Consider the following 13,378-nt stretch of genomic DNA (forward strand, 5'->3'; position numbering starts at 1 on the left):
TCAGTCAGCTCCTTGAGTATTCTAAGATGCATTTCATCAGGCCCTGGTGACTTGAAGACATCTAATTTGTCCAAGTAATTTTTAATTTGTTCTTTCCCTATTTTAGCCTCTTCTGATCCTACCTTTTTTTCACTGGCATTCACTACGTTAGACGTCCAATCACCACCAACCTTCTTGGTGAAAACCCGAACAAAGACTAGTAATGAATTTATAATAGGTAGGAGTGGAAAGATGAGTAAGGGCAAAGAAGATGAAGGGCACATGTTTAGGAAGTTATTAATTCTGATTTATTTATAATACCATTGAAAGTTCCAGAATAATTAAGTTTTATCCACAGTGCTTTATTATTGTTCCCCAGGTCATTTTGTTCTTCCATCCGCAGCTCAATATAATTACTTGCAGTAAAGAAATCTCTATTTACACAGTAATCCAAAGAGCACTTTGCTTCACTTGAATTACTCTGAAGCTAGCTTTTGATGTCACTGAACATAGAGTGGGAGTAGAATATCAGGCATTCGGTGGGGGTAGTGGTATGTCTATAAAATTGTTATTCGTGAATTAAAACTTCAAGATGGACCTAACATTTAGCCTGATTTTTTCCTGTGTTCTTGAAAAGTCCATTCATTATGTGTCCTTTATTTTGAAGGCCAATGCCTCACTGATTTATTTAAAAAAAAAAATCACTGCCAATAGCCAAGCATTCCTGTGTCGCAAGCCTTGAAACAAATCAATCCATTAACAACAACATATACAAGGAGGAGGAAGAAAAATTGCTTTTCTTAACCTCTGAGGATAGGACAAGAAGCAATGGGCTTAAATTGAAGCAATGGCGGTTTAGGTTGGACATTAGGAAAAACTTCCTAACTGTCAGGGTGGTTAAGTACTGGAATAAATTGCTTAGGGAGGTTATGAATCTCCGTCATTGGAGATTTTTAAGAGCAGGTTAGATATATACCCGTCAGAAATGGTCTAGATAATTAGTCCTGCCATGAATGCAGGGGACTGGACTCGATGCCCACTCGAGATCATAGAATATCAGGGTTGGAAGGGACCTCAGGAGGTCATCTAGTCCAACTCCCTGCTCAAAGCAAGACCAATCCCCAACTAAATCATCCCAGCCAGGGCTTTATTAAGCCTGAGCTTAAAAACCTCTAAGGAAGGAGATTCCACCACCTCCCTAGGTAATCCATTCCAGTGCTTCACCACCCTCCTAGTCAAAAAGTTTTTCCTAATATCCAACCTAAACCTCCCTCACACCAACTTGAGACCATTACTCCTTGTTCTGTCATCTGCTACCACTGAGAAGAGTCTAGATCCATCCTCTTTGGAGCCCCCTTTCAGGTAATTGAAAGCAGCTATCAAATCCCTCCTCATTCTTCTCTTCTGCAGACTAAACAATCCCAGTTCCCTCAGCCTCTTCTCATAAGTCATGTGCTCCAGCCTTCTAATCATTTTTGTTGCCCTCTACTGGACTCTTTCTAATTTTTCCACATCCTTCTTGTAGTGTGGGGCCCAAAACTGGACACAGTACTCAAGATGAGGCCTTACCAATGTCGAATAGAGGGGAATGATCACGTCCCTGAATCTGCTGACAATGCCCCTACTTATACAGCCCAAAATGCCGTTAGCCTTCTTGGCACACTGTCAACTCATATCCAGCTTCTCGTCCACTGTAACCCCTAGGTCCTTTTCTGCAGAACTGCTGCCTAGCCATTCGGTCCCTAGTCTGTAGCAGTGCATGGGATTCTGCACTTGTCCTTGTTGAACCTCATCAGATTTCTTTTGGCCCAATCCTCTAATTTGTCTAGGTCCCTCTGTATCCTATCTCTACTCTCCAGCGTATCTACCACTCCTTCCAGTTTAGTGTCATCTGCAAACTTGCTGAGGGTGCAGTCCATGCCATCCTCCAGATCATTAATGAAGATATTGAACAAAACCAGCCCCAGGACCGACCCTTGGGGCACTCAGCTTGATACCGGCTGCCAACTAGAGATGGAGCCATTGATCACTACCTGTTGAGCCCTACGATCTAGCCAGCTTTCTATACACCTTATAATCCATTCATCCAGCCCATACTTCTTTAACTTGCTGGCAAGAATATTGTGGGAGACCGTATCAAAAGCTTTGCTAAAGTCAAGGAATAACACGTCCACTGCTTTCCCCTCATCCACAGAGCCAGTTATCTCGTCATAGAAGGCAATTAGGTTAGTCAGGCATGACTTGCCGTTGATGAATCCATGTTGACTGTTCCTGATCACTTTCCTCTCTCCTAAGTGCTTCAGAATTGATTCCTTGAGGACCTGCCCCATGATTTTTCCAGGGACTGAGGTGAGGCTGACTAGCCTGTAGTTCCCCAGATCCTCCTCCTTCCCTTTTTTAAAGATGAGCACTACATTAGCCTTTTTCCAGTCATCCGGGACCTCCCCCGATCGCCATGAGTTTTCAAAGATAATGGCTAATGGCTCTGCAATCACATCTGCCAACTCCTTTAGCACCCTGGGATGCACTGGGGGAGTCAAAGTCTGCTTTTCAGAAGTCCAGGGTCCGTATTCTGCTGCTCTCCTTTCTTCCTTGTGTCAGGATCCTGAACTTGACCATCTCATGGTCACTTCCTCCCAGGTTCCCATCCACTTTTGCTTCCCCTACTAATTCTTCCCTGTTTGTGAGCAGCAGGTCAAGAAGAGCTCTGCCCCTAGTTGGTTCCTCCTTGCACTTGCACCAGGAAATTGTCCCCTACACTTTCCAAAAACTTCCTGGACTTCTGTGCACCGCTGTATTGCTCTTCCAGCAGATATCAGGGTGATTGAAGTCTCCCATGAGAACCAGGGCCTGCGATCTAGTAACTTCTATTAGTTGTCAGAAGAAAGCCTCATCCACCTCATCCCCCTGGTCTGGTGGTCTATAGCAGACTCTCACCACGACATCACCCTTGTTGCTCACACTTCTAAACTTAATCCAGAGGTTTTTCTGCAGTTTCATACCGGAGTTCTGAGCAATCATACTGCCCTCTTACATACAATGCAACTCCCCCACCTTTTCTGCCCTGCCTGTTCTTCCTGAACAGTTTATATCCATCCATGACAGTACTCCAGTCATGTGAGTTATCCCACTAAGTCTCTGTTATTCCAATCAGATCATAATTCCTTGACTGTAACAGGACTTCCAGTTCCCCCTGCTTGTTTCCCAGGCTTCTTGCATTTGTTTATAGCACTTAAGATAACTCACTGATCATCCTGCTTTCTCAATATGAGGGAGGAGTCCTCCCCTCTTGTGCTCTCCTGCTCATGCTTCCTCCCGGTATCCCACTTCCCCACTTACCTCAGGGCTTTGGTCTCCCTGGTGAACCTAGTTTAAAGCCCTCCTCACTAGGTTAGCCAGCCTGCTTGCGAAGAGGCTCTTCCCTCTCTTTGTTAGGTGGAGCCCGTCTCTGCCTAGCACTCCTCCTTCTTGGGACACCATCCCATGGTCAAAGAATCCAAAGCCTTCTCTCTGACACCACCTGCGTAGCCATTTGTTGACTTCCACGATTCGACGGTCTCTACCCAGGCCTTTTCCTTCCACAGGGAGGATGGACGAGAACACCACTTGCGCCCCACCTGGAACAAAGCACTCCCAATTCACACTTTTCAAACAATCAAGCAGTTAAATGATTCTATGATTGCATAGACAGTATAATGTATACTCCATCAGTTAGGCATTTTATGGATTATATACCAGCAGGACAGTATTGAGGTGCATCTTCTAGGAGATGAATACAAGTAAGAATAGTATCAAAGGGGTAGCCGTGTTAGTCTGGATCTGTAAAAGCAGCAAAGAGTCCTGTGGCACCTTAGACTAACAGACGATTAGTCTGTTACGTCTGTTAGTCTATAAGGTGCCACAGGACTCTTTGCTGCTTTTGCAAGTAAGAATAGTGATTTGTATAGTTACTTGTAGCAAAGCGACGACTCACCGGCACGGTGCCTCCTGATGGTCATCCTGGGAATTAGCTCTCCAGCATATGGAATGCCCTCTGCTGACCAGTGTCTCGCCTGCCGCTGGCCCCCTATGCCTCTCAGACCCTGGTGCCCTTTACCTCGAGGTTCTGCCCCAGCAGTACCCCACCACGCTCTGGGTCTTCCCTCTCAGGGGAACCCCCAACCCTCTAAACCCACCTTGCCTCAGTGGCTACTGCCAGTCGTCATCTAGCCCCTCTTCCTGGGGAAAACTGCAGTCTGTAAAGACCACTCAGCACTGGTAAGGGGTTAGGACCTGCTGCCTTTGCCTATCCCCAGGCTGCCCCTCTGCAGCCCCAGTACCTTTTCATAGGCCTTCATCAAGGCCTGCAGCCTGGGCGTTTACCAGGCTGGAGCTCCCCAGCTCCCCTTGTCCTTCCCCAGCACTGCTCCACTTCAGGTACCTTGCTCCCAGCAGGGCTAGAGTGGGACTCGCCCCGCTCCTGGGCCCCAGCCCTCTTTGAAGGGTGAGGTGGGCCCTAATTGAGCTGACCATAGCTGTGGCTGCTATTCCAATCAGCCTAGCTTGGCTGTTTTAACCCTTGTTTTCCAGGAGTGGGACAGCTGCCCCACTACACTACTGATAACCTAAATTTTAACAAACTCTATGTTCTAAAAGTGTCTTTTTAAAAATGACCATTCTTATTCAATAGATTTACTACCTGTTCCAAATAGGTAAAGTATTTAAGCACATGCTTATCTTTTAAGGTAAAGTTTACAGGAATAGCATTCAGAAAATGACATCTGTACTTATGAAGTGAGCAGACTTGATAAGGAATCATTTAGATAAGGGGATTCTAAGATTATCACTCTGAGTGTCAATGTGAAGCAATGGAAACAGCTACTAGCATGATTGAGAGCTCTTTTTGTTCAGAATATCACCAGGTTCAGGCATCAGTGGGATTCATGGTCTATTACTGTTACATTTTTAATTTCTCAGTCATTTTGGCTTTTTTATACTTTACACATTACACCCATACAACCAGATGGGCTTTCAGTTCTTTGAGAGATAATGAACTAGAACCCCAAGATGCTATTCTTCCAAAGGAAAAACATCTCAGAGTAAAATTACCCATTTATTATCTGTGTGTTTATTCAATATTGAATTGTTTTAAGGAGCCTGGATGCTAACATGATAGGCACTTAAAGAAATAAGTAATCAAACCTAACCTATTAAGCAAATGATGTAGGGGCAAAAGAGATTGTAAGAAAATACAATTCAATTTTATGATCTCTGAGTTAGAATCAACAATAAGGATAATTTGTAGAATTATACAAAATATCTTGAGAATATACTGTAACAGAGCAGATTGTGTTCCACTATACAATAAACGAAGAAGCATAAGCACGGCCATACTGGGTCAGACCAAAGGTCCATCTAGCCCAGTATCCTGTCTTCCAACAGTGGCTAATGCCAGGTGCCCCAGAGGGAATGAACAGAACAGGCAATCACCAAGTGATCCATCCCCTGTCACCCATTCTCAACTTTTGGCAAACAGAAGCTAGGGACACCATCCCTGTCCAACCTGGCTACTAGTCATTGATGGACCTATCCTCCATGAATTTATCTAGTTCTTTTTTGAACCCGCTTATAGTCTTGGCCTTCACAACATCATCTGGCAAAGAGTTCCACAGGTTGACTGTATCCTTTCATGACCATACCCTATCTTAACTATCTATTACTAAGTTGTAAAATAAATCTGTCGATTACTATATCACTGTAAGAATACACCATAGCAGGTAATCGCTAATAATCTTTAATTTATTCACCAACAATTAAAATTGATAAGGCTGTTTTATATATGCGTCTTTCCCTTCAGCTTTCTTTCCTTTTCCTTTACCTAATCTCTTTGCAGAGGCTTAGTGGATAACTTAACGTCCTATCAAATAATAGCTATAATTTGTATGGCAATAGAAATTCCAGTAATAAAACTGACATGTCAGAAGCAAAAAACATTTATCAAAGACCTGTTACTGTTTGACCTGGTGAGCAAACTTGTTCCTAATCTGTTGTTTGAGTGCTAATCTGAACTAAATAAAAATGAATCACATTACAGTGGCATGCGCCATTTCCTGTTTCTTTTAAATTAATCATTATTTACTACAGCATAAGGAGAAAGCTCATGCTAAATTTCACTGCATATTTGACTCCAGCTGCATCTGTTTACCATGTGAATACAGTTTGGATAATTATTATCCTTAAATATATCTTTGCTTTTCTAGTCTAATGGTTGTCAGGAACTGACTTAGAGAGTCATATCTGTAGCTGTGAATTCTTTCCAAGCTTACACAAAGCTTAGGTGATTGTCTAGCTCAGTGATTCTCAACCCGCAGCCCACGGGCTGCTTGCAGACCAATCAGCACGCATCTGCAGTCCCATGACATCCTCAGGGCCATATAGGTAGTATATATATTCTGTGGTGGCCCACATAACACACAGAGAGCTGCACCACTGGTCTAGACACACACTTTGTACCACCATATATCATATTCATGAAAATCTGGGGTGAATTCATTCCCTTACACTGTTCTTCCCTTACATCTTAGTGCACCATGGTAAAATCCCATGGCATTCACTACAGATATGAAAAAATAACTAAAAATGGGTCACTTAACACCTGGGGAGGGCAGATGCTAAGATACACTCACAGTATTTGGACACACTAGATAATTTTAGCTTCCATATAATCAAAAGTTTGATGAATGTTGAGTGCCTGTAATGATGGGCTATATTTTCAAGAGATCCAGAGTTACTACAATGATTTTGTGCATGGACCTTGACATGTACAAAAAACTACACCTTTGCAATAAAGCTCATGATTATTGCAGATGTGCACACAAATCTGGTAACGAGTACACTAATGACTAGTTAAGAGCCTAACTAGTTTATGTTAATTCTATTATCTAATTTCCTCACAGTTACAGTAATTGCAGACACAGTACAGTTGTGCATTTACATGTGCATTTTGTGTGGACAGACCCACATCTTAATCTTTCAAAATTTTGGCCCTCTAAGGGTTTCCCAAATCCATGTTCATTCTACTAGTCCAAAGTCAAACAACTAATACTAAAATAGTTCCAAAAAGATAGCCAAGACTGTCAAGGGAGTTTTATTTTGCACTTTGGAATGCAAAATTAACTCTCTGGCAGTCCAGGAGCTTTGATAGATCTAATGCAATGTTCCTATATGAATTACTCTTCTTTCTGCTTTGATGGAATTTATTTCTTTGTTCTGTTTGCTTTGGTTGCTTGTGTGTACTTCTAGGTATCTGGAAAGGAAATATGAGGAAGTCTGTGACTTTTGCAAGAAATACAAAACCAGAATTCGATATGTGATATATGGAATTTTAATAGCAGGTACTTTATTTTTTTAAAACCATAGGAAATAACTGTACCCTCTTTCAGTTTTACTTTGATTTCAGGCTATGCATGTTTTGCTTTCAATGTTTGAATTAAGTAGTGTGAAGTGGAATTTAATTGATATAACATACTGGAAAACTATCAGACATTTCTACAGATAAGAGTCCATCAAATCTTTCTGAATGTTTTTGAGAAGATATAGGAGATTAAAGTGAATTCTAGTCCTGGACAATGGTTTCAGACTGAAATTCTCCGTTTATTCAGCAGACAAGTACAGCAAGAGCAATAATAGTGGAAGCTTCCCTATGCTGTGCCACCAATATGCTTCATCTCTGACCTGGACAGACTACATTTAGGGATGAAAAGGGTAGTTCAGTTACCATGTCCATTCAGTGATCAGCTTCTCTGCTGAGACAGTGGAGTCAGTTATTTTAAATTATATCTTCTAGGAGCTTGCTTGAGACTACAAATTCCTATACTATACACCACCAAACAGCAATCAGATACTAATGACTTTTAGTTAGTACCAACTTAGACTGGATTCAAATCAGTGTTCTAGAAGTGAAAGGCTCCTTGTCCTATTAACATTCTCCGACCTGAGCCATTCAGTGCCCACGCCAAAGTGTTTCATTATGGAAAGGTCATGCCACAAAGCCTCGGCATTCCAGCATACATAGAGAACTCATTCAAATGGTCCTGTTTGTCCCTCCCGTGATTGTGCAGTAAACTGGATTGTTCCATTCTGTCCTTTTATGAGCTTTCTTTTGAGGTCCTCCGACCTAAACTCTTAGAATAACTCTCAGAATAACTCAAGAAAGAGACTTCCCAAGAACATGTCAGTGTTTAATATATACAACTTGCCTTACAAAAGGAAAAGAAACTACTGCTTCATTGTTATAGGCATGCAAAAGCAGGTAATTATTTATGTGTATTAAGTATTCTGTTGCCCCATATTTTATCCAGGAAACTGTCATGTGCCAAATCCATTTGTAGCTAGTTACTGCAGGCAGCAAATTTGGGGCCTAATCCAAAGTCCATCTAAGTCATTGGAAAGGCTCCCATTGATTTCAGCAGGCTATGAGTCAGGCCCTTGTTGCATAGCCCAGTTTACAGAGGTAAATCCCTGAATGCTTCTCCTTATTTCCACTAATATTTTCCACTTTCATGCATATCGTGGAAGATGGAATAGGCACCATTATTTTTAAATCACTCCATTTGTGCATAGAACACATGCTGCTCCGTGGATGTTTCACTTTGCCCCAGTGATCAAAGAAATTGCCTTCTTCTAATATATGGTAGGCTTTATTCAGACAGAAATATATCATGGAAGCCCCTAAAAGCCAATTTTTATTTGGATTACTTGAATACAGGAGCAGAATTATTTCTTGTTTAATCTGGGGATTATTGTTTAATATACACCTTAAATCAGTTGCTATTAGATTCTTCTCTGCTGGTTTCTTTACTTATCCATTCCTCATCCCTGCCCCATGTTCATGAGCCAGGTCTCATTTCATCTCTCCTCCTAGCCCATCTGCTAGCTATAGGTTCCAACCATTCTTATTTAACTGCATTGCTCTCCCCTTCCTCATAACTATTTATCCCTGAAATGTTTCTAGTGCACACATCAATGTAGTAGTTTTGGTATCTACTGTTGCCTCTTACTTCAGCAAAGCCTAGTTTTCTTTCTCTCTCTCTCTCTCTCTCTCTCCTAGAAATACTTCCTGCCCTCTTACTGGCTCTCAGCCTTCAAAACTCCCTTAACCCAACTACAGGGCATTATCCAAATTCTGTGTCTACTTTTGACAACTATTTGCATCACATCACCCCATACTTCTGGCACCAGGCCTGTAATCTGAATGAACATTTACTGGTTTTGTTTTTACATACTACCATATGTAACACTACTAGTGGCACTTACCTCCTTTGTAAACTGCTTTGAGATTTAAGGATGAATAGTGCTGTTCATGAGTTTGGTTTATTATTATTACCTTGCTGCTACCTTAAAAATGGACTTTGCTTTGGCCACACACCAGAACCTCTTTCTCTCCCCACTTCCCAGTGATGGGGTTTGATAGTGACTGAATATGTTATATGTAATGGCACTGTCCACATTTAAGCTAGGAATCAGGAAGCTATCCTTCAGGACAGCACTTAAGCACGTGCTTAGCTTCAAGCTCATCCTTAAGTCTCATTGAAATCAAGTGGAACTTAAGTACATGTTCAAGTGCTTTCCTGAATCAGGGCTTTACTTTCCTATTTCCTAATTAAAGCTCAAGTAAGTAAATAGCCATCTGTTGTGTGTTTTGCTTGTTTGCTTTTTTTACAGGACGGATGTAACTGACATACATATGCTTGTTTCCTTGACAGCTTACCTGATGATAGTCATCACAGCATGTGTCCTGAATTTTCAAAGAGCCCTGGCGCTTTTTGTACTCACTGTTCTAGCCATCTTCTTCATCTGCTGGGATTTTTTAATAGCCAGATATGAAGACAAAATTGCTGAGTTCTTTTCCCCTTGTGAAAGGTTTCTGAAACAACAGTGGTTTTGGCTAAAATGGTAAATGAAACTGGCTTCTTACTTATGCAAAGGGACATAATATAATTACGTTTATTTAGCCTTTTAGCTGTTTATAAATTTTATGACTTCACTGGGACCATTTTTTAAAAACCATTTTACTGTTTTCACTGGGAAGTGAATGTAAATGCAAGTTAATAAGCACCCTGAATGAATCTTTCTCCAATATTAGATCACTGGTATTCAAACCATTACTTAGCACTCAAGTTGTATCAGGCTCCCCATTATAAAGCATAATTCTCAGGGCTTTATACATATCTAAGATGAACAAATTGTTGAAGCCTGAAATGTATTATATCTATATCTAATCTGTCTAGGTACTTGTATGGCCCCATCACTGTGGTATCTGAGCATAATTTTACTCCTCAGGAGACAAACATGTCTACTGTGCAAAATAACATGTTATTAACAAAGCGGTTGGTTATTTGGAGCACTTAGGATCAACTCTTCCTGGCCCCAACCTGGCAGCAAAAGGAATACCACATTAGAGTGATGTGCTGGAGGGGAATCTTAAAGGTTCCCATCCTGTTAAAATGCTGACACAAAAGGGAAAGGAAATTGGCCAAAATTCCTGCCTCTGATGCAGTTCACACCCCTTTCTCAGTTATTCTAGGGCTCAAGAATATTTCTGAAAAGCAATTTTTTTTTCTTTTTTTTTTTTTGTCTTTGGGAGGGATCTGTTTGCACTTAATAGCGGGGATTTTCAAGTGTTTCTCTGGGGAGAATGCCCCCATACATATGTACTCATAAAGGGCCTGATTCTTCTCTCATCTATACTGATATAAATCCAGTACTTCGCTGGAATTAATCCTGACTGACACCAGTGTATCCATCCTGTGGTCTTCACACACACACCTCAATCCAATTATAAAAGTTGAACATTATATTGTCTCCGGGCAGTAAGAACAGAAGTAGTCAGAGTAGAGGCGTGTTCACTGGGAGGGAGGGGGCAAAATGAGAACAAGCTGGGAACACCCCTTCTGCCCAGCTTGTATCCTGGACCCAGAACTGACCCCCTAACCTCCCTTCCCTTTCTGATCCCCTCCTAAGTAAACCCACCCCAAAAATTAATAAAAAATGTGGCACTAACGTGCCATTTTCTGCCATCATATAGTTCACTCTGCTTGTGCATTCTACCCCTTCCCCCACCCTGTGTCTCGTCTGTTTAGATTGTAAGTGCTTCAGGGCAGGGACCATCTTAGGTACTAGCATAATAAGCATGCTGATTAATAACACAGAAGAAGGCTAGTCTAGTGGTTAGGGTACTAGCTTGGACCTGACAAACCTAGGTTCAATTCCGTCCTGATGTGGGACTTTCAGCTTGACTATTGACAAGTCATTTGGTCTGCATGCTTCAGTTCCCCACTGGTACAATGGGGATAACAGTACTGCCCTACCACAGACAGGTTTTACGAATGTTTGTGAGGTGTTCAAATAATACAATAGTGAGGGCCATATAAAATGATTATCAATATACTGTGTTAATTTACAGTAACTGAGACTCCATCCCTGCACGTTTTTTCATGACAAACTATACAAATATCCAGCCAAGTGCAACTTGTTTGTTGCTTCCTTCTTTGGTTATAGGTATGAGAAGATATTGTTGTTAAAATGGGCTAACGAACAGATTCCGCAATCCCTCCCCCCTCTGCAGGCACATGTACTTCTGATATTGGGACTTGACACAGGATAATGGGAAAAGTTTTAGAGTAGCTTGTTCAAATATTCCCATCACATCATTGCCCTATTGTAAGACCTGCAATACAGACTTTTCTTAATTTTGATTGGTTTGTGCCACACATTTATTCATTTATGTGTAGCTTTTGGCATGTTATTATTGGGCAGACATATTATTTTTTCCTGGGAAACAATTATCAAGAGAGAAAGAATGGTCTAATGTCTAGGGTGCTAGCCTGGATCTTAAGAGACCCAGGTCCAGCTTCCTGCTCTCTCACAGACTTCCTGTATAATTTGGACAAGCCACTTAGACCCAGATCCTCAAAGTTATTCAGGCTCCTAATTTTTATTAATTTCAGTGGACATTAGGAACCTAAATACCTTTGAGGATCTGGGCCTTAGGCTCCGTGTGCTTCAATTCCCATCTATAAACTGGGGATATCAGCACTTCTGTCTCTCACAGGGCTTTTAGGATACCTACACTGAAGATTGTGAAGGGCCCAAAATAGATACCTAAGATAGTAATAAATAATATGAATAGCTGTGTCTGAGATAAGACAGAGCTAGTCCAAAAATATCTGAAAGTTATTATTTATTATAATAAATAATAAATTTATTATTTATTTAAAAATAAATTTATTTTATTTTATTTAAATAAATAAAAGTATTTAAAATGGAAACAACAGTTGTGCAAAAAAGCAAAAATATTTTTCCTCTATTTTGGCAGTGATTGGAGAAGGATTCTGGTGGTGGTTTGGTTGTAGGGTGACCAGACATCCCAATATTATCAGGACCGTTCTGATATTAGTGGCTTTGTCTTATACAGGCTACTATTACCCACCCCCCACATCCTGATTTTTCACACTTACTATCTGGTTACCCTATGTGATTGACAGATTTGTATTATATTCATATTGCTTCTGGGTTAATGTTATCTCTGGCTAATTGCCTATTTATGTAGAGATGTATTTTTAAGAATTTGCCACCGGTGCTCAGAGGCTGGGATGGGTGGTCTTTGATGTAGCAGTATTGATCTAAAAAAATTAAAATAAATAGAAATTGGAGTAATTGATATCTCTTCTTTTTGTGAAGATATTGTGTATGATATTATATTTGTTTCCCTTTTGATAGGGTGGTGTGGATAGCTCTAATTGCAGCTATCATTTGCTGGCTCATCTTTGACACTGCCAAACAGGGAACCAATCAGCTCATCTCCTTTGGTGGGCTTGTGATGTATGTTCTCTTGATGTTGATCTTTTCCAAATACCCAACCAAAGTAAGTATTTGGCTAACTCTTGATCTTTTCCTTCATTTTGACTAAGTCTCAAGAATGTACTCACTGGGACTGAACAGTTCCCCCCAGCCAACTGCAATTTACGCATAATGATATAAATTTTCTAAAAACCTAACTGTAGTTACTATATTTACTGTACTGCACAGTGAATTCTGGCATTTCCTAACTTGAGTGCTGGACTTTGCAACTTTATTTTTAATGTAATATTGAGAGATACCTATATGGTCATGTGCATGGATGCATTTGGTCAAATACTTGTACACTTACAAAAATCTTAATCATTGTTCTGATAACCAGCAGTTACAATGGGCTTGACTCTGAAACCCGTACTAAAACTGAGTGGTACTTCATGTTAAGAGTTCCACTGAAATCAATGTTTATTTTGTGAAGTCCGTGGAACTGCTTACATACAACACTACTCAATTTGAATAAGAAAATGCGAGAGGGAGTTGCAAAATTGTGCCCAGTAAGAGCAAT

At 40.8% G+C, this 13,378-nt stretch overlaps 1 protein-coding gene across 1 annotated transcript in view; it reads left to right on the forward strand.

The window, feature by feature from the left end:
* SLC28A3 (solute carrier family 28 member 3) overlaps positions 1–13,378 on the forward strand; it is a 63,209-nt gene that overhangs the window by 20,606 nt on the left and 29,225 nt on the right. Inside the window, exons 4-6 of the mRNA XM_034774361.1 lie at positions 7,261–7,352; positions 9,723–9,912; positions 12,739–12,883. Coding sequence (XP_034630252.1) covers positions 7,261–7,352; positions 9,723–9,912; positions 12,739–12,883 — 427 coding nt within the window. The remainder of the gene's footprint in view (positions 1–7,260; positions 7,353–9,722; positions 9,913–12,738; positions 12,884–13,378) is intronic.

Source organism: Trachemys scripta, chromosome 6 (genome assembly GCF_013100865.1).
Source record: "Trachemys scripta elegans isolate TJP31775 chromosome 6, CAS_Tse_1.0, whole genome shotgun sequence".
NCBI lineage: Eukaryota > Metazoa > Chordata > Testudines > Emydidae > Trachemys > Trachemys scripta.